The 22339-nt window shown below is 41.9% G+C and overlaps 1 protein-coding gene across 2 annotated transcripts in view; it reads left to right on the plus strand.

Annotated features, from left to right (window-relative positions):
- Positions 1-22339, plus strand: part of ARHGEF26 (Rho guanine nucleotide exchange factor 26) — a 95229-nt gene that overhangs the window by 4567 nt on the left and 68323 nt on the right. For both annotated transcript variants that reach the window (XM_084847305.1, XM_084847304.1), the window contains exons 3-5: positions 4481-4520; positions 11683-11828; positions 21963-22019. In XM_084847305.1, the coding sequence (XP_084703431.1) occupies positions 4481-4520; positions 11683-11828; positions 21963-22019 (243 nt within the window). The remainder of the gene's footprint in view (positions 1-4480; positions 4521-11682; positions 11829-21962; positions 22020-22339) is intronic.

The raw sequence follows: 22339 nt of genomic DNA on the forward strand, positions 1-22339 counted from the left end.
CAGAGACTTGTTGGCTTGCTCTGCCTTTGCACCTGACTGGCAGCTTGTGCCTGGAGTGCCAGTCAGGTGCAGACAAGCCTATGTGACTGTACCTTCCAGCTTGCTGGAGTGCAGAGCCAAAACAAACCCCGGCTATATGCCAAACTTTGGGATTGGGGAGGGCACTCATGCAGCTAGGGCTGGACCCCAGGGCTGAAGACCAGCCCCCCGCCCCCCCCGCAGCCCTGAGCTCTCCCAAATCACCATCCAGAGAGCAGCAGGTGATGGGGACATTGGCAAATAAGTTCTGTGTCAGCATCTGGGCTGGCATGGGCATGCCGAGCCCCAGAGTGGACGATGCTGCTCGCCACAACATCCTGTCTTACTTTTAAACATTTTAGAATGAGGGAGCAGCCAACTAGGAATGTATGTGGTTAGAGATGCTCATTTATTATTTTATTTTTAAAATATATCATCCTTTTCTACAAAAGATATTGATGCTTATTCCCTAGTAAATTTATTTAGGATTGGGGCAGCAGAAGCAGACTTCATTTTATTCCTGTAGTCCCGATGGTGCTATGCTTCACATGAGTTTAAAATGCAAAACTGCACATGCTCAGAGTATTTTGTTGTTGTTGTTGTTGTTGTTGTCATAATTGGTAAACAGGGTTTTGTTTAGGAATGTAGAACCAGTTGCGAAGCATGGAATGGTGGGGCGGGGAGAAGAGAAATGTTAGTTGTGTGCTTCACAATGGAAGTAATACAGATGACTGTCTAAAGGGGAGCCCTATAAGTTCATTAAGGGTGCAATCCTATGCATGTTTAGACAGAAAAAAGTCCTACAATTCTCAGCATTCCCCAGCTAGCATGGCTGGCTGGGGCATGTTGGGAGTTGTAGGACTTTTTTCTGTCTAAACATGCATGGGATTGAACTCTAAGTCCAGGGCCTAAAATGACCTAGCTGCACCACTAGGGGAAGGGGTTCTTTTCTCCTCCTCTCCAGTTCAAGCGTTGCTCTTAATCTCTCAGAGCCTGGCTGTCCCCTTATCAACCCTTTTGATAAGGGTTGAAAAATCAACCCTTTTCTTATATATCACATCTGCCTTTGTTCATCGCTTTGTTGAAACATGCAGTGAAATGACATGCACATCTTCTCTTTTCATATTATTGTATGTATTCACTATCACAAATATCTGATGACACAGTAAAAATGACTGCCACATAAAGTGTGAATAAGCTTTGACTAGGGACTTCAACCCAGATTGCTTACATCCAGTATTGTAACCATTACACTGTACTGGCTCTTTATTTATTTAATTCATTTATTTAAAACATTTGTATCCTGCCCTATATCATTAGGATCTCAGGGTGGTGTGCTGATTAAAATTAATTTAAACAGTATAAAACAATAAATAATTTAAATAGCTAAAAACATATTAAGTCATTAAGCTGGCTAATACCAATTTAAAACCTAAAACAGTTAAAACAGTGTGCAAACTCAGGGAATCCAATTATCCCTCAAAGGCTTTGGTAAAGAGCCATGTTTTAACTTGGCACTGAAATTAAACCAGTGTCTGTTCCAATCCGGCCTCCAAGAGAGTGCCACAGCAGAAAAAGCCCTCTTCCACATTCCACCATAGCGTATGTCTTGCACTGGTGGGACACAGAGGAGGGCTTCTCCAACAGATCTCCGTCCACAGACAGACATATATAGGGGGAGGTGCTCCCTCAGATATTGAGATCCCAAGCTGCTTAGGGCTTTAAAAGTCATCACTACCACCTTGAATTCTTAATCTTTAATTTCTTAAAGACTGATATTATGTGATCTTTACGTGATGTTCCAGTCAACAGTCTATCTGCTGCATTCTTCACTAGCTGCAACTTCCAAGTCGTCTTCAAGGGCAGCCCCACATAAAGTGCATTGCAGTAGTCTAATTGGGAACTTAACAGCATGTGCACTACTGTGGCTAGATTATCCCTGTCCAGGAAAGGCCATAGCTGGTGGATAAGCCAAAGCTGGTCCCAAGTACTCCAGGCCACGGAGTCTGCCTGGGACTCCAGTGACAGGGATGGATTTAGGAGTACTCCCAAGCTACACACCACAGTGACTCCAGGTCAGGTCGCTTACCCAATTCCCAGACTTGGGAACCACTAATCCACAGAGTTTCTGTGTCAGGATTCAACTGCAGTTTATTGGCCCTCATCCAGCCCATTACAGCCTCCAGGCACTGGTCCAGTACCTTCACTGCCCCAGCTGACTCCAATGACAAGGAGAAGTAGAGCTGAGCATCATCAGCATACTGGTAACACCCCACCCAAAAACTCCTAATGACCTCTTCCAACAGCTTCATATAGATGTTGAACAGCATGGGGGATAGAATAGAAATCTGTGACAACCCACAGCTATTAAGCTGGGGTAGAACAGGAGACCCTCAATACCAGTCTCTGGAATCGGCCCCTCAGGTTGGAGCGGAACCACTGTAGCACAGTGACCCAACTCCCATCCTGCAGAGCCGATCCAGTAAGATGCCATGATCAATGGTATCAAAAGCCACTGAGACTTCCAGGAAGATCAATGGGGTAGCACTCCCCCTGTCTTCACCTGGAGTAAGTTGTCAGTCAGAGCAACCAAGGCTGTTTCAGTGCCGTACCCTGACCTGAAACCAGACTGAAATGGGTCCAGATGATCAGTTTCCTCCAGGAATGTCTGAAGCTGCCCAGCCACCACATGCTCAAGCACCTTGCCCCCAAAGGAGTCATTAGCTATGGGGCGATAGTTTTACCTGGCTGGGAACTTTTATGTGGTTGGAAACTTTTGCATAGTCCTTCATAGAAGTTGTTCACATGTAAATAGAAGTATTAGCTATTTAACTTCACTTATTCTTTAAATTGAAGCTAAATTTTTGTGGCGATACTGTCAGCTTTAAATCAGATCAGTAAGTACAAGGACATATCCAGAAGTAGCTTCTCACAGTCTTGCATTCAGAGGTTTGTGGAAAGTGACAAAGCATGATGAAGGTACTTTCTTTTTTACAGTGGATAAAAAGACTCCTTCTGCATGAACCTTTTGGGCAGATTGTATATTCAGTGCTGATCCCAGAGTGTGTGGTGATAAGAACAATTTGGAGTTGCTAATTGTTTTTTTTGCAGGAGTGGGAGTGCAGGGGGATGAATGTACACCTTCAAATCCACCCTTTATTCAAGCATCCAAAAATATGAGCCAAAAGCCGGTTGTAGTTCCTTATCTGTTGCTGAATACCATTGCATTGACAGGTTTATTAACTGTAGTCCTATTTACAGTTAATAAATGTATTAACTCCTCCTTTTGCATGTGAACAAAGCAAAATAGCATTTCCCCAAGAGCTTTCAAATCCACAAAGTAAATGCTGCAAAGGCATTTCCATAACTTTTGCCTCTGCGCCTAAGCTAATGGTTAGAGAAGTCCAATAAGGAAAGTTAGAGTAACATATTTAAACAACAGAGATATATAAAATGGATTAGTATTTTTTTGTGCAAAAACAGAATGCTTATTTTAATTTCCACTTTAAATATTTTTGAATAATAGACTTACAGCCCGATCACACAGTGAATTTACTTCCATAAGATTTTAGCCTAATTATATTGCCTGGGTCAGGATAATGATGTATTTAGATGTTACAAAGGAGTGTTTAAGACGATGTGGAAAACTTTGATTGTTTTTATGTGTCATAGTTTTGATTAATTTCCTTTGCATCCTTCTCTCAAGGGTCTGGATGCTTTTAATAAAATATTTGATTAAACCTTCTACAGGATGCCTCTTAAAATTGCACAGTGAAGCACTCCAGGGCTAACCATAATTAGTGTTGCTGCATCCAAAAACATGTCAATGTAGGAAAATAGACACTTGTGTGATTTTTCATGGTTTGTTTCTTTTTTTATTTGTTTCACATCAGTGTACACCCATTTAAGTAAATGTTATCTGTAAAGCATTTAGAACCTACTGTTCTGTACAACAGGAAGTTCTACAAAAAAATAAAAAAGAAGCGTGTCTGTCAAATGCTGTGGACTTTAAAGATGATTCCAGACTAATGAAATCACTTGCATGTTTATTAAACTCTACCAAAATAAATTATTTGTCTTTAAAAAAAAAGAATATATTCAGAGGTAAAATTATTCATAACTAAAATGCATCATGTGATGTAATCTGATATTCATGTGGGACTCCTCCATTTACTTTTTACTTTTAATTAATTTTTACAGAGGCAGCAAATCCACATGTGTATCCCTTCCTGTCTTTTTTGCAGGGGCATGAAGTACTCTGAACGACAGGGCCAGAATTTCTGAAAAGTTACAGGTCTTGTTACAGGTAGTGATTGCTGCCATGACCTGCTAATGAACAAATATTTATTCAAATTCCTTAGTGCTGTAGAATATGAAATTAATTTGTCTTATGCTACTTGGTGCATGTTCTTACTTTCACAGTTTTCCTCTCCCCCCCCTTTTTCTTTTAAAACTACCTTAGAAGAAAATGCCAAAAGGACAAGGGACCTTTGATGGTGAAGGTAAGAACGTTGTGGTTTTTTTTGGACAATTTGATATGACACCTCAAAAAGGATATATAAGGGAACAGAATCAAATAAGTTGTACTCTGAAAGCAAAGTTTTGTACCAGGGTACAACTAAATTGATTTCACTGTGTGTGGGGGGAGGGGGAGGGCTTTAGGGGTGTAAAGATTCTTCTTTCAGTTCAGTTTATAGGGGCAGGGGTGTCTGTCTGTCTGTGTTTCTGCCATTCAGTCATCTCGTCAAATTGTATAGTTGCTTATTTATTAATTAAATGAAAATTGTGCTCAAAGCCAGTGTGGTGTAGTGGCTACAGTGTTGAACTGGGAGTCGGGAGATCCGGGTTCTAGTCCCCACTCGGCCATGGAAACTCACTGGCTGACTTTGGGCCAGTCACAGACTCAGCCCAGCCGACCTCACAGGGTTCTTGTTGTGGAGATAAAATGGAGAGAAGGAGGATTATGTACGCGACCTTGGGATCCTTGAGGAGGAAGAAAGGTGGGATATAAATGTAATAAATTAATAAGGCAGCTAACAATAAAATACAGATAAAATAACAAAGTTATAATTAAAACATCAAAACACATCCAATAAAAACACATTTGCTTGTTTATCTGTGCAATCCTATACTTGTCTACTCAGAAATAAGCTTTATTGACTACAATGGGACTTACTCCCAGATAAGTGAATATAGGATTGCTAATTCTATAGCGAACTATCAGTCTTGGTTATAGTGGATTATCATTGATCCTCCACTCCCTTTGCAAACTTCCTTCAAGTCTACCCTGAAGATCTGCTTTTTATCACCATAGTCTCACCATATGGATTTGTTGATTGCTTTCCTAGGAAATACTTTGCTTTTGTTTGCTGGCCAGACTTCATAGATTTCAGGCATCTTTTAGGCTATTTTTTTCTTTTTCAGTAGCATTTTTTTTTTACTTTTTTGCTTTTGCTATATCTCCCTCTAGTTCCATCACAATTTTAGCCAGCTTCCTTTTGCCTTCTTTGGCCTTTAATGCCAGTTTTGATTTATTTATTTTTCTTACAATGGTTCAGCTCTCTTAGTTTGAAACTGCATCATATTCTTTTAGTTATGATGTACATATGATGCTTCCTTAATATATTATAATTATTCATGCCTTTTGGATTGCCAGATATTGGTTTACTTGTTTGGCAGAGTCTTTACATCATTTGCTGTTACCAGTAGTATATGTTTACATAAATTTAAACAAATTTTCCTACATTTTATAAACTCAACTTTCAATTCAAACAATAAAGGGCACAACAGTTTAAATCTGACATGAAAAATTAAAAGCAGTGGGTGAATGAGTGGACTGTCCCCAGTCAATGAAGAAAATGAATAAGGGGAAAGCAGGATTTGCTCAGAACTAGGGCTGTGCACAGCCTTGGTACGAAGCCTGAATAATGAGGTGAAGCGGGCTGATTCGGAGGTGACTTGTCATGATACAAAGAGGATCAGACCAGCACTGAGGCATCCTGAAGCGAAGCGGCTCCTCCACGAAGTGCCTCATCTGCCTCATATATTCGGAGCTCTTATGCTTTCTGAGCAGCCTAGGCAGGCTGTCTCCAAAGTGTATCAACTTCTGAAAGATCACACAGGCAGGAGGAGGAGGAGGAGGGCGGGGGGGAAGGTGAGAGGACTCGGAGGTGCCAAATGTATCAATTTGAGAGAGATCCGGCCACCGGGGGAAGGGGAGAGGAGAGGGAGGAGGGGGAGGGAGTAAGCTTTGCTATGAGTCAGCCTCTGTTTGCTCATTGTGAGAGAGGTGGTGTTACTGGAGAGGAGAGGACTGTCTGAACATTATTTGGCTAGAGCAGTGGTCTCCAAAGTGGGGTGCACGCACCACTGGTGGGGGTGCAAGATGATCCGTTGGGGTGCTCGAGACACGTGATAATTGAGCAGCCTCCTGCTGCCTGACAAGCTGCCATTGTGCGCAATGATGGTGGTGGCGGCGGCAGGAGCAGTAGCAGGATGGGACAGGAGGTGAGAGGGAAACTCCATGGCATTTCTCTTTCCTCTCCAGGCCTAGCCACTGGGAGCAACTGCCCCAGTCTCTGCCAGACATGGCAGAGGAAGCCTTAACCCTTCCCACTCTCCTTTGGCAGAATGAAGCCAAGAAGAAAGCGTATGGTATGGGAACTGGGTAAAATGAGGATCCATAAAATTAAAGAGGGTTCCTCATGATTTCATATGATTTTTAAAGGGGATACCCACAAAACCACCATCCAGTCACAGAGCACATTTGCCTCTGTGGACTGAACCAGAAAAATCATGGATCCACCACTCATGGGTGCAGCCATGGCACAAAAACCTGGATCCTTAGCAAGGATCCTCTTGATTTCACATGATTTTTGCAGAGCAAATCTCCCAAACCATCAACATATCACAGAGCACATCTGCCTCCATGGACTGAACCAGAAAAATCATGGATCTGCCACCTCCAGGCACAGCCATGGCACAAAAACAGGGAAAAATGGGTCCCCCCCATTCCCTGGAACAAGACGGCTGCTGGCACACATCCAGAGGGCCTAGGAGCGGGAGGCGGCAGCAGCAGCAGCCCGCCTTCATTAGCAGGAGACGACCTCCAATTGGGTGCCCTCCCCTCCTTCCAAGGAAGGGAGAGAGTGTAGTTGGAGGGTGACTGCTGCCTCTGCTGCCTGACTCAAGCCTTCGCGGGCTCCTCGCAAGCAAGGAACCCATAAAGGCTTGAGCAGAGGCAGGAGTCTGCCTCCAATCGAGCACCCTTCACTCCTTCCAAGGAAGGGGGAGAGTGCAGCTGGAGAGTGACTCCTGCCCTCGTGCCTGTCATTGGTTGGTGGGCTGTGACGGGCAGCGTTTTCCATGGCAATGGCTCCCTCGGCAGCACCAGCATCAGTGGCAGCGGCGGCTCCCCTGGTGGCAGCGCCCCCCCCCCCCGAACAAGTGCCCAGGTAAGGAGCTGGGCTCTGGGCAGTGTGTGTGTGTGTGTGGGGGGGGGGGGGAGCAGGATTCAGATGTCCACATCGGGTTCGTAGGCCAAGGCAGGTCGCCCCCCCACAATCAGCCAGAGCCGAATTGGGCCTGCCTCAGAAGCCCTGAAGCAGCTTCCGAGTTGGATCGGGGGGTCCATGCACAGCCGTACTCAAAAAATATACAGACCGATCTTATGCATATATACCCAGAAGTAATTTCTATAGTGCTTGCTCCCGAGTAAATGTTCATAGGATTGCTGGATGGAAGACTTGAATCAAAGCTTTCTGTTGGCTGCTTAGTGCTGACTTGCATGTTTTTACTCAAGTTGGTCATGCTGAAGTAAATAGTAAAACCTTGGTTATCTTTATAATAATGTAATGCTCTGTCCATGCCAAGGAACCTGTGTGTTTTGCCTGAGGATGGAGATAGTTTTTGAATAACAGCTGGATTTTATATTTACATAAATTGAGAGTCAACCATTGTTGGTTTGTTGGTTTGTTTTTCTTCTTTCCAGCAACCATTGGGCATGTCCCATGTGCAGCTTGAAACCATCTCTGTATCTAGTAGAGCAGGGATAGTGATCCTTAGGCCTGGGTTCCAAATATGGCCTTCCTGGGGTCCCAAACCACCGGTCATTTCCAGGCTTTGAGGCAGTTTTCCCCATTCTAAAAGGTTGAAATGCCTCTCCTACGATTTAGTTACTGGCAGTAAGATCTTTAAGCTATGATATGCTGGGTTTTTCTTTTCATTTTTTCCCCCCGTATTTTTGGCCCTACCCCTCTAACCTTCAGCCTCAAATATCCATTGTACCTACGTGCAGTAGGTACAGAGAACTATGTGTTCTCTGTCTACTGGAGCACAATGGTTCTTGGCTCTGGTCTGAATAGATATTGCATATTGTACATAGGAGAAAAGTGCAACATAACAATGACTTATAGGCACTTGCTACAGTGCTGGTGATGTTCATTCATTTAATCTATCCTGATCTTATAAGGACATAAGACGACCCTTGTTGGAGCAGCCCAAGGCCAGCCAGATACCTGTGGGAAGCCCATCAGTAGGACACAAGGGCAATAGCCTTCTCATGCTGTTGCTCCCCAACAACTGTTGCTCAGAGGAAGATGCTTGTATATAGCCATGACTAGTAGCCCTTGGGAGCCGTGCAGTGCAATCCTACACATGTCTACTCAGAAGTAGGCCCCATTGAGTTCAGTGGGACTTTGAAGTAAGGATGTGTAGGATTGCACTCATAACCTCCATGAATTTGTTTAATCCCCTTTTAATTCAGCTGTCTGAATTGGTGGCCATCACTACATCCTGTGTTAGTCAAACAGGGAATTCGGCCGTTGTGCCAAAAAGGGTTCCCTATCCCTGTAGTAGAGACTAATTTGAATGTCTGCTTCCTCTTCCCACTTTTCATCGTAGGGCTGTAACCAAATGCAAAGTCGATGGCTTGAACATCGGACTACATTTTTTTCCTCCCCACCCCTCTTTTTGCTTTGTTTACCATCTGATGAAGAGTTCTGGAGGACTCAAAAACTGACACAATATTTTGTTGCCTTTGAGTTGGCCTGATAAAGGTATTACAGTGATATGGATTTTGGAATTGTCTGTATTTTGTATCCTGACTTTAAAACTCTCTATGTGGCCTCCTCTGGACTTCTCACTGTTTCAGTGAGATATTGTGTCCCCAGAACTCCCCACCACTTCTGCTTTCTTTCTTCATATGTTTTGTTGCTTTAGTACGTGATGGCATAGTGTGACAATCCTTCGCTATTCTCAGTCATTTCGTAGACAAGGCATTTGGAACCAAACCATGGGCTCAAAGGATATATATGCTTAAACTGGCAGTAATTTAAAGCACTCTTAACTTAGTTTTATTGACTCTTGCGAGCCATGTGAGTAACCTCTGTGGTGCACAGGATGGAGGGGTTGGTTCCATGACCAGAACGGTTCATTAGTGGTAAGGGTCTAAAACCACAGGCAGGCATTTACAGTAAGATTTCCTTGCAAGCAGTGCTGACTTCTGTAACATAAGAAGCTCTCATTACTTCCTTGATTCTAGGCAGCAGACAAAACCTTATTTGTTCTCTCAGAATTTTCATGTACTGAAATATTAATTTTTCTCTGGCTGGATATTGGATCTTTTCAATATAAATTTTAATTTATATTGAAACTGTATATTACTGTTTAACAGTATATTACTGTTTTATTAGATGTTTATGATTTCTTATGGCTTGTAAATTGCCCTGCACATGATGTTTTTTTGGGGGGAAGTCAGATGAGAAATAAAATAAACACCTTTAGTCATTGTTCTGTCATATCTGACAGATTAACATAGTTCAGACATTAGGCCAAGCCATGGTTAATGAGCAGTGAAGATCCTCAGGCATGTATGTTTCCTCCACCCCTTATGTGCTGCAGTTTCCTCCTTCTGATTCTGGTTTGTGGCAAACCAGCAAACTGATTTGCACTTGCCCTGCAAGCTAGGATAGCAAACCAGGCTGTGGTCCTGGTTTGCAGGGCAAACACAAATCATAGTGCACTGGTTAGAATGAAATAGAAAACTGCAGTTTGTTACAAACAGGGATCAGAGGAAGGAATCGTAGTGCATGAGAGGGGACAGGGAGAGGAGGGGAGGAGCACACACCTGATCTTAAGGCTTCTCAGTGCTTGTTTCCATACATCTGAACCATATTGGTGTTCCATACATCTGAACCATATTGGTGTATCCTTTTTAATTATTATTCGATAATTCGTGTAGAACCCCAAGAGTCTTATTTTTTAGTGAGAACAGAGCTCATATCTTGCTTTTATGGTGTGATGAAGAGCTCGAAAATGTTTGAGCAGTTGCTATGTTGTTATGATCCAGAGAGCTTTGGTTTGTTGTCATGTGCACATGGAACTCCTGTGTACGTGGACTTCCCTGTTCACTTCAGTGGAAGAGAGAGAACTGAATGTGCATCCTTTTGCATGTTACAGAGCTGCCTCTTCACAAAAATAAATGGGGAAATTCTTGGGGGCAGAGATTCTTTGTGCACATTGTAGCATTGAATTGGGTGTGTGTGTGCATGTATGTAAGCTGAGAGAGCTTGGTAGAGGCTTCCAGTGTTCAGGGCTGTGGAATGACTTCTTTATTAGTCTCTTTATAAGAGAGCTTCGGCTATTGGGCGGTATAGAAATAAATAAATAAATAAATAAAAATTATTAGGCGCAGCTTCCAGGCAAAGTGCTCTTGCAATCTCATCTCCTATTCTGAATCTCAACCTTAGCTCCTTGTTCCTTAACAAAATAATGGAAAAAGTTTAAATACTGCTTTGAACTTGCAGTCAAAATAAATGGAACCATAAATGTCCATTTGTCTGAATCATTTATTCCAGTGCCAGAATTTGGGTTTTGTGGCCTCTAAAGTTGGGATTTCTAGTGGAGGACTTTAGATGATTGGGCCTTAAGCCTGCTAGTTTTCATTTACATGGTGTTCATTCTATAGTAGTGCTGTGGTTTTGCAACATGTTACTATGAGTTTATCAAGTTTTGGGGCCATTCAACCTTCTTCATTAGGGTAATGTGTACTTTGCATTTAAAAAAAATGTCAGGAAAACTGAATATAGCAACCTATATACATTATGCAACTCAAGACAAATGTACATACATTAGCTTACCTTGAACAAGTTATGCTTCCATTAGGGATAGGGAAGGAGAACACCAATGTATGGTACTTAAAGCCTGTCCTTTGGGAATCTTCCCAAGAGTTACCAGGCACTGCCCATACATGTTTCACCCCTGTCTTTGCAGTCATAACAGCTAGAAATGTGCCTTATTCAACATGAATGCTGAACATCTCAAGAGGCTGAATTCTATGCCCGCTTGAGGCCACACACAGCCTTGCTTATTAATTAGTTATATCAGACATGTTTCACCTTAAAAGTTTGTATTCCATCAAGTGCAAGCTGGAGGAGAATAAACCTGGTTCTGGTTTTTCTTTAACAAAGAACACAAGCTATTATTGAATTTGGGTGGAAGGCATCTTTTTAGTGGTACAGTGACCTATTGTTACTGTAATACGTAGTATGCTAGCCCATTGTCTGTCCTGAACAAGATCTTTGTCTGCAAAGTCTGAGAGGGATATGAATAATTATGTTATTTAGAAACTATTCTCAAATCAATTTCCTTTTCATATTATTGTAGAAAATGCTGTGCTGTATCAGAACTACAAAGAAAAAGCTCTGGATATAGATTCTGATGAGGAAGTAGAATTGAAAGAACAGAAGTCAGATGAAAAGATAGTTATTCAATACAAACCTCTGAGATCAACATGGAGTCAGTTGTCTGCGGTAAGTGTCATAATATTGCATAGCCCAAAGCTGAATTGGAATACAGTAGTGCCTCTAAGCAAGGGTCTTATCTGCCAGTGTCCTTTTCAACTTGAGATTTTATAGCCTTTTCTTTGCCCTCAAACTACCTCCCAAACTGGTGCGCTTATGAACATGCAGATTATTCTCAATAGTTTTAATTGACAAAGAGGTACAGCTGCTGGACTTGCATTCCTAACTTTGTTTCGACTCATAGATTTTATGCAAGCCAACCACAAGTCAACTATGTTAGGACTTCAGGACTCATCTGCTTTGCAATTTTATTGGGGCGGGTGGTGGTGGAGGGGAACCTTTGGAGTGTGTTCAGTAAAATAACCATATGGAGAGTGCTAATGAAAATTAGTACAATGGAAATGGAGAGGTGAGCAGCGGGGTTTGTTTTTGTTAATGCCATTCTACAGGAAATATATTTTGGTCTCACAGTATGGCAGTGCAAGCAAAACAATGGTTCTCTGCAAACCATGGTTTGTAATATTTGTGTTTGTATTGTATATGCACAGAGTGCTGGTGCATAAAAAACAAGGATAGCTGTGGTGGTCCATGAGTAAAATATCCAAAATCCGGGCAGGGGGTTGGGAATCCAAAATCCACAGTTAGGAAATGAGGCTTAGGACCTGGGTACCTGAGGGAATATCTTCTCCCATGTCAGTTTGCTGTACACCATGATCTACCTTGAAGGCCCTCCTCCACGTGCCTCTACCATCTGAGGTGAGTCAGGTGGAGACTGGGGAAGGGGCCTTATTGGTTGTAGTGCCTCAGGGAGGCTCACCCAGCGCTTATACTGATAACTTTTAGGCATCAGGTGAAGAGCTTTTAATCTCTGGGCTTTTAATTTCTGCTGTGATTGTTTTTTACTGCTGCTTCTGTTGTTTTATTGTTTTGTTTTTATGATATTGTTTTAAATGGCCATGGAAATTCTAATTGAAGAGAGGGGTGTGCGTGTGCGTGTGTGTTTTAAATAAATACATTATATATAATATATAATTGGGATTTCGTCTAAATGCCATAACCATCTCAAACTTCTTTACAATTTTGAAGTGAACTCTTGTCATCTTCATGATTAAATTTTTACTTTCTAAGGCCTTGATCTTACATTGGCCCAGTGTGGACCAATGCTAAGGCATATTTTAGAGCTACATGAAAAAGCCTGCTCAAGCCTCAGGCTTGCATACTTCCCCTCCCCTCTACTCCTCGAGCATGCACCAAAGGAGGAAATAGGAAAATTCATTTCTTGGTTTGAACTCATTGTAGTGCATTGTTATCTCCAAACCAGAAACTGAGGTTATTTTAAAGTATGGCTTATTGGAATAAACCAGGATCAGAAACCATGGTTTGATATTGGCCCATTTCAATAAACCATAGTTCAAACTAACCACAGTTTGGATCAATTCATATGTAACAACAAACATATGTAACAGTGATATGTTTCTGATTTGGTGTGTGCTGGAGTGGAGAGCTGAGGTGAGGTGCTCAAGGTCAAGGTGCCTTATTTAGTGTTAACATCCAATCTGGGCCTTTATCTTAGTAGTGTGATTGACACTTTCAGGTGATTGCTTCCTGTGCCATTCCATGGGGACTTGACAGAGCTGTCATGGAAAGTAATCATCAACCCCCTGCCCACACAATATCACCAGTCCCAATATTACTGGAGCAGTTTTGGAACTGAATGTGTGGCAGCAGTGACCGTGCCACTAACATAACAAGAGTCAGAGCGATGATGTGATACAGATATTATCTTCCCTGCAGTTTCACAGATACTGAAACAGTTAAACAATAACTCTCCTGAGCCGTAATAGGTCAAAGTCCTCTTTGTTGTTTGTGTACTGTAGTCAGCTATGGTTACAAGTACAATTTAATTAAACACTTAAGAGGTTTGTGGTTGGCTGCTTATATTTGATTTTAATACTTGGCAGTATCTTTCTGTAGCAGCATTTTTTTTTTCCTACAGCAAATATAAGAAAACTGCATGTTTATAACTTTTTAAAGAGCCACTTCATTTCCTCTGGGCAAAATTGTTTTGAGTTTATTATTTATGCAAAAGGGCAAATTTTTGAAATGGTGGCAGTGGCTATATTGTAGTGCATCATATCTGAATGACTGAAATAACACAGTTGCTGGAAAGAGCAATTGGTCAGGGAAAAATATACGTTTGTGAATATGATTGCATGAATCCTTTGGAACTTATTCAGTGGTGAATAGGTTGTCTGGGAGTCATTTATATTGTGTCCCTAGATCAGGCTGCATAATTTGTGACACACCAAGTCAAAGCACACAAGCCTTATTTTGTGGCTTGAAAGGTGCTTGACATCCCTCCAGTTCTTCCAGTCCCAGGCAAGCAACAAAGCCAGGAAACTTGCTGAGACATTAGTTGGGCACCATATATGGCCAGTAAACTACATTTCGGTTTGGTAGGTCACAAGATGTGCCACAGTTGTAGTTTCTTGGGAGCCAGATCCTTAGGTATTCCTGAAGGCTGGAGCAAGGGTGCATGTGTGTGTGTTTGCGCATGCGCAACATGGTATTCTTCCTCTTCCCCAAGAGCAGTCTTCCTCAACTTGGTGCCTTCCAAATGTTTTGGAGTTCAACTCCCATCGGTTCCAGCCAGCATGGCCAATGATCAGGAATGCTGGAAGTTGTAGTCCAAAACATGTGGAGGGCAGCATCAGGTTGGGGAAGGCTGCCATCTAGTTGTATGGTGCCTAACGTTCATGTGGTGGAAAGGGAAGCCCTGTCACCATCAAAGCCCTGTGCACCGTACGAACTATGAAATACTATGGATTATATGACCCACTAATGAGCAGAATCCCCATTGGGGTAGGGCAGCTTCTGTTTTGAATGGCATGTTAATATTGTGAATGAATAAGAAAACAACCAGGTAAGTATTTATTCCAAGATAAAATGTTATGAGTAAATAGCTATATCCAGCCATATATATATATATATATATATAATTTTTTTTTAAAAAAAATAAAAAATGCATTGGATCCTAAGAACTGCAAGTAGACTTCAGCTTGTGGAATGTGGCTTTCCAGTCCACATTCTCTCCTGCTGTAGTTTACTGCACCCCCACTCCCACCCAAGACATGGAGGGACGTTGGGAAAAAGGGAAGGAGGGGCTGGAGCTGGAGCTGGGGGAATACATTGAAATCAGGAACCCCCTTCTGCAATCAGAAGCTTCCACGCATGCAAGTAAGTAACTTTTGGGATCCAATCCTATATACTTATGTAACATATATTAGGGCATATATATATTTTTGGTACAAAGTATGTGGGATAGTTATATGCCTCTTAATACGTTTTTATGTTTCCCCTCTGTGCTGCTGCTTTCATGTAAGGTATTTTATCTAGCTGTTTGCTTATCTCTACTTAATTGACTCCATGAAAAAAGAAGCATTAGATGGGAACAGAAAGTCTTTTGAAAACAATTCCTAGGACCTCTATGGTGTGATACAATTACGTGTTTTTTTTTTAAAGCTCTCTTTGTTCATGGTTCTGTGGCTTTTATTGAAGAGCTAAATGCTGTGCTACCCCATTCACAGTATGCAGGAATGGAAGATAATGTGCATGTGACAGATTACTTGGATCTGTAAAGACTTACATTGAGCATAAAGAACTTCATTAGACCAGCTGGGCTAGCAATAAAGTATTTTTACTTTCATATTTGCAGTGTAAATTGTGATATTACATTGGAAACATGAAAGTGAAAATAATTTTCTCCATAATTTAAATTGAAATGAATCAGCAGAGCTAGATAATAAACAATTCAAATGCATATTTATTTGATCAAGGCTACACTCTTGTTCCCACTTACCTCCCAGGAGTAAGCTTGAATTAAGTGGAACTTAATTCTGACTGAGTAGACCTATATAGGATTGCAGTAACAATATCTATATTACCTCCCACCCAGTTTGATTCTTTATTTATTTGATACATTTTTGTCGTGCCTCATCCACAGCTTAAGACATCTTACAGAAAAATCTAACAGAAATAAAACTCTAAAAATGTACAACTTACAAAAATAAATATACAAACAACTGGTTGAACAGCATTAAAACATCAATAAAATTTAAATAGCAGCTATACATACCACAGTGCAAGCATCATCATCAAATTTAGTAACAGTCAAAGGCTTGTTTAAAAGCTGGGCTTTACAGAGTCTCCAGAATAAATCCCAGTAAGAAGGCATAGAGGCATGCCTCCACATGAAGCCTATTCCAGAGCTCTGGGGCTATTGCTGAAAAAGATGTGTTCCTTCCTGTTGCTAACCTAATCTCCTTAGAGATAATGGGTTCATTGAGCATGGCTCTTATCGCCCATTTTAATTGGTAGGGGAGGGTCATAGGGTTGGAGGTATTTCTTGAGGTATTCAGATCTTGGGACTGTTGAGGATTTTAAAGGTCAAAACCAATGCATTGAACATTGCATTGAACAGCTTGCTCAAGCTTGATGTGTGATCATTTTGGGATGGCACTGTTTCCTTTTTCCAGAGGCTGGAGGACTTTCCTAGGGTGCTACCACAAGAGGCTTTTATTGAACAGTCACCCTGCCTCATTCACGGAATTCCGTGTGTGTGTGTGTGTGTGTGTGTTCCAGATGATGTCCATTTTTAAGGATGATGTTCCTTAAAAATCCATTAAGGAAGGAAAAATTGAATAGCTGCACAGTGCCTTTTGGTTGTAGCACTAGGAGCACCATCTGGAAACACTCTTTGGGTGCAATCCGAACTCGGAGGCTGCTGAGCATCCAGTGAAGGGCAGCTGGAGTGTGGAGGCAATCTCCACCTTTGCACTCCAGGCGCTCTGCATTTTGGCTAGATGGGCGATTTCGCCTTTCTAGCAGCGGTGCTTCGAAGGGGCTGGGAAGGAGGCTGGAGCAGCCATAAGAAATGTATGGCCGCTGCCCCAGCCCTCTTCCTGCCCTTGGGAGCACCCCCCCTTCCCTTTCTCCACACTTTGTTTCTGAGTGTGGAGACGTAGCCAGAACCATTCTGGCTACGAGGGGAGGAGGAGGAGAGCGTGGTTTTCAACCTTGAAGTCCACAAACTGAACAATCCTATGTCCCCCCAAACACAATCTGGGGGGGACATGGGATTGCTCCTTTGGACTTGAAATCTTTGAGTTGGGTGGGGAAATGAGACTAGCCAATGATGAAGTGAGACTGGCCTCCTTTGGAAGGGAGTACCAGAGCCTAGGTGCAGCCGTCAAAAAGGCCATCCTACTTCAACCAACCAGGTCTCCGTGATATGCGCCAGGTTGACATGTTCATCTAGCATCAAATCCTGGATGACAGACTTTTTCCCATTAGTTGAACTAGTATTCAGCAGCAAGACTTTCAAGTCCTGGGGTTTGAAAATATGTATGTGAACATCTGTAAGTACTTTTAATTTTACATCTACTATGTCTTTTGAAATATATACATGAATACTTTTGTGTATGTTTTAGATGTTCCTGGTCAGGCTCAGAGACTTGAAAACAAGCCCAACACGAGGACTGGTTTATGCATGGTGTGGAGAATATGGATAGGGAGACTTTTTTCTTCCATTCTCATAATACTAGAACCCAGTGGGGCCATCCCATGAAGCTGATTGGTGGGAGATTCAGGACAGATAAAAGGAAGTACTGCTTCACACAGCGCATAGTTAAACTGTGGAATTCGCTATGACAGGATGTAGTGATGGCCACCAATTTGGATAGCTTTAAAAGGGGGTTAGACAAATTCCTGGAGGAGAAGGCTATCAGTGGCTTCTAGTCTTGATGGCTATGTGCTACCTCCAGTACCAGAGGCGGTATGCCTATGTACACCAATTGCTGGGAAGGGTGCTGTTTCACTCGTGTCCTGCCAGTGGTTTCCTGGTCTGTGTGGCCACTGTGTGAACGGAATGCTGGACTGGATGGGCACTTGGTCTGATCCAGCATGGCTCTTCTTACATTCTTAGGAAAACAGGCTGGGGAACGGGACATTTGCAGGACTAAGCAAGCATAGGAAGGGTTAAGCATTCCCTCCTCTTCTTTAAATTTACTCAACAAATGGCCTTTCCCATTTCCTTAGTTCCCATTTCCTTAGCAAATGACCTATCTCAGTGGCCCAATTATTACTGTCTTTTAGCTTGAGGTGCACCAAGCTTTGATCTGAAAGACAGATGAAGTCCTCTTCATTCATATGTAAGGGATGGCCAGGAATGGGATTTGTTGTAACATTGTGGCTATGGAAATGTGGAAAGCTGATCCTTTATGGTCTGACTTGTCTAGCAAGGAGTAGAAGGTAAGCTGTCTTCTTCCCTCTGGTATGCAGTAGAAATGTAGAGAGGGTGAGGAAAGAAGGAAGTGAGCTTCCTGTGTCCCTTTATAATGAGATTTTTCACTGATATCATCCTTCCTATTCTATCCTGTGCTTTCTAACGGTGGTAGAACAACACTGTACCTCTGTACCTCTGCAAAGGATGTTGCCAAACCTGCAAATGCCAGGGTAACTCAAGAGGGCATTTGTAGGATGAACTTGAAAGCTTAGCCCATCCCACATTCACCTTCACATGCCCCTTCCCTATCTGGTTTTCTCCCAGTTCTGTCTTCTTTCCAGTCTTTCAGCTTACCTGAGATGAAAAACAAGTTAAAACTAATGTGTGGGTACAGGGCAGTGTCAGAAGGCAGCATTGTTGGATTGTGCCCCATTCTTCCTTCTCCCTGTTGCTGCCTCTTCACTGGTCCTCTCCAAGCTTGCAAGCTGTGACAAGATCAAGGAGATGGAGCAGCAACCTTCACTCACCTTGCCCTCTGCGCTATGGTGCTTATTGGTTTCCTATAGGGCATGCAAATGGACAGTGATGACAATGGCAAGGAAGTGGGCCCACTCAGGGAATCTTGCCCAAGCTCTCCCAAATCTTGAGCTGATACTGTGTGTGTGTGTATGTGTATGTGTATTTTGCAGGGTACACAAAATTGGGAACCTATACCGGCCTTACAGGATGCAGTTCCATGTTCAAATCTTACTCCTAAGTTTTCCTTTTGTGGTAGATTCTAGTTCTTTCTGGATTTCTGTTTACTTGCGTAAACAGTAAATGAGCTGCTGTTACTCATTTATCATGGAGGCGCAAACATTTTCCTTCAAGGCAAGGATTTCATGTGCCTCCCCATTTGTTGCTGGGCAAATGTGCTTTTTTTTTTGCTAACACTTTTATTACAGAAATATAGTGTTCCTTTCAAAGGCTATAAAATGGTTGGGGCATGTTTCAGTAATAATCTGGATAAGCCCATTGGGGAGTATTGCTCTGCTGCAAACAAAGTGTAGGGCTATCTAAACGAAGTATTCTTCTTCCTGAGTGTGCACCTGGCAAAGAGAGGGTAAACCTAAAAATTAGAATTTTATGTGCATGGTTTCATGTCTTTAATCTTAGATTAACTGTCAATTTGAACATGTGCTGTTCAGTATGTTCAGGCAAAACTCTTGTTTTGGATTATTTTGGAACTACGGGTACTTATTTCGTTTTTGAGCAGTTGCTGGCAGAATGCTTTTGTTGGCACAGGCTCTAGAACACTTGGCATTCAGTAGTGTGCTAAAGCAGAGTAAATGTTCTGGCTGTTTATCTCAGGATGTAATAGAGAAAAAAAGATACTCTGGAGCATATTTACATAGCAGACAAGCACTATGAGTGCAGTAATTTGTTTCGCTTCCTGTGTGAAAATGGGGAAAACAGAGTAAGAAGCAGGAGAATGGAGGACAGATATGTGGACTTAAGTATTTTAACAGGCCCAGATTTTAAGAACATAGGAAGAGCTGTGCTGGATCAGAACAAAGGCCTATCTAGACCAGTATTGTGTTTGCACAGTGGCCAACCAAACGTTGTTGGAAGCCCACAACAGGACATGAATGCAATAGCACCCTCCACATTTTCTTTGACAACTGGCATACAGAGGTATACTGCCTCTGATACTGCAGGTAATATATAGCCATCATGACAAGTAGCCATTGATACCCTTATCCTGGATGAAGCTGCCTAATCCCCCTTTGAAGCTGTCTGCATTTGTGGCCATCACTACATTTTGTTGTAGGAAATTCCATAGCTTAACTATGCACTGTGTGAAGAAGTACTTTTATCTGCCTGAGTCTCCCATTGTTCATCTTCATTGGATGATCCTGGGTTCTAGTATTGTGTGTGTGAGAGAGAGAAACTTATCTCAATCCTCTTCCTCTAAAATGTTAATTATTCTGCCTAGTCTCAGACATTTACTGTCCAGTAATTTCAGTCTGTCTCTAATCTTGATCCTAAATGTTTCATTAGCTATCTATCTGAAATACATGGTACAATATCATGATCTGGAAAATTGTGTTGGTACAATGGGAATTGGCAGCCTTGTTCTAGATGTTCCTAGATGACCCTGGCTGAAATTGTCTAGAGTCTTGCTTCTGACCTACCTGGTTTCGGAGCTGAAACATCTCTGGTCACCCTGTTGGATGACCTTCACCAGGAGAGATACAGGGGGAGTGTGATCCTGTTGATTCTCCCTGACATCTTGTTGATTTTTGATACAATCAACTGTGTGGTAACCTTGTGGAATGCCTGCCTGGACTGGGAGTTAGAGGCACCATACTCCGGTGGTCCTACAGCTATATGACTGGCAGATTCCAGATGGTGATGCAGGGGGACTGTTACTCTGCACCATTGCATCTATAGTTCCTCAGGAGCCTGTTTTATTCCCAATGTTGTTTAATATTTACATGAAACTGCAGGGGGAGGTCAGCTGGAGTTTGGGATGAGGTATTATGAATAAGCAGATGACGCCCGTCTTCTCTCTCTCTCTCTCTCTCTCTTATCTAATTCCAGTGTAGCTGTGAATGTCTTAAACAGCTACTTGGAGTCAATAATGGGCTGGAAAGGGGTAATAAACTGTTTGATCTAAACAAACCAGAGGAGCTGTTGATAGATGGTCCATTGGACCATGGAGCTGGTATTTGACCTATACTGGGTGGGGTTGCACTTCCCTTTAAGAGCAGGTTTTCCATGGTGGTTCTCCTAGATCTAGCTTGGCTAAGTGGTTCACAAAAGGCATCCATAGCATGGTATAGCTTTCATCAACTTTGGCTAGAACTCCACCTGTGCCCATTCTGGGACATGATCTGAAAAGAGTTATTTATGCTTTGGTACCAAACAGTCTTGATTACTGCATTGTGTTTTATGTTGGGCCACCCTTGAACAGTGTTCAGAAACTTTAGCTGCTTCAGTAGCCACTCTGTCAGCTGGAAGTTGCCATGGTGGATATGTTTCTTTAGTAATGAAAGAACTTCAGTGGCTTCCATTTTGTTTTTGTTTTTACAGTTCAGAGTGTTGTTCTTGACCTACAAAGCCCTGATTGTGCTAAATGACCACCTTCTCACATATTAACCTGCATACATTTGAGTAAATATAATTAGGATTGATCTGCATAGCTTCCTTGAGTGTGTAGCTGAGGAATTGTTTATGAGAATGGCCAAACTGTGATCTGCAATTCAGATAATTAAGGCTTGAATCCTGTACCCATTTACCTGAGAGTAAGGGCCATTGAACTTAATGAGATTTACTTCTGAGTAGACATGTATAGGATTGCACTGTAAGTAGCTTTATATTCCAGCGACAAGTATGCTTTTAGATCAGCAGATACATCATTTCTGGAACTTCTCTGGCCTACTTTACAATATTTAGAAACCAACTTTGAACACCTTACCAGAATTTTATTAGCGACTAATTTAAAAGTAAAAAAGGAGACATTGTAATTGTAAGAGTTGAAATGATTTTAGAATAGATAAAATGGTTTATTAATAAACTTTAAAGAAAAACGTTCTAAAGTTTTTGTTCTAATTTTAGTTAGAATTCATTTCTATTATATATTTTCATTATTACACATAAAGTGTTAGATCCAGACTAGTTGAACTGTAATTCCATTTAAATCAATGAAACCTAAATCATGACAAACTTATCCCATTGATTTCAGTGGGAGATGAGTGCAACTAACTTAGTTGGGATCCAACCCAACAAAACCTTAAGAAATGTACTATTTTTTTAAAAAAAATGTTTAAAAGTATGAACATCATAAAAATATATTCATCATCAACCATTTATTTCAGGTGAAGATGAATGGCTTATCCCAGTCTATCAGCCAAGAAGAAAGAAAAAGACAGGAGGTACCTTAATGATTATATGATTATTTTATTTATTAGTATGTGCCTTTCATATGTTTACTTTTGGGAGGATGACCTCAATATGTTCTGGCTCTACCCTTTTCTGTTCCCTTTTGCTGAACAAAATTATAATAGAGTTCTGCCTTTTTATTCAGACTTTCTGCAGTTATGCAGCTAGTCTAGAATAAAAGTCTTTTGGCAATTGTTTATTTGGTCAGTCGCTTCCGACTCTTCGTGACTTCATGGACCAGCCCACGCCAGAGCTTCCTGTCGGCCATCGCCACCCCCAGCTCCCCCAAGGTCGAGTCCGTCACCTCCAGAAC

This window comes from Heloderma suspectum, chromosome 3 (assembly GCF_057233095.1).
Source record: "Heloderma suspectum isolate Gila_16-S chromosome 3, 16-S_ref, whole genome shotgun sequence".
Classification (NCBI taxonomy): Eukaryota; Metazoa; Chordata; class Lepidosauria; order Squamata; family Helodermatidae; genus Heloderma; species Heloderma suspectum.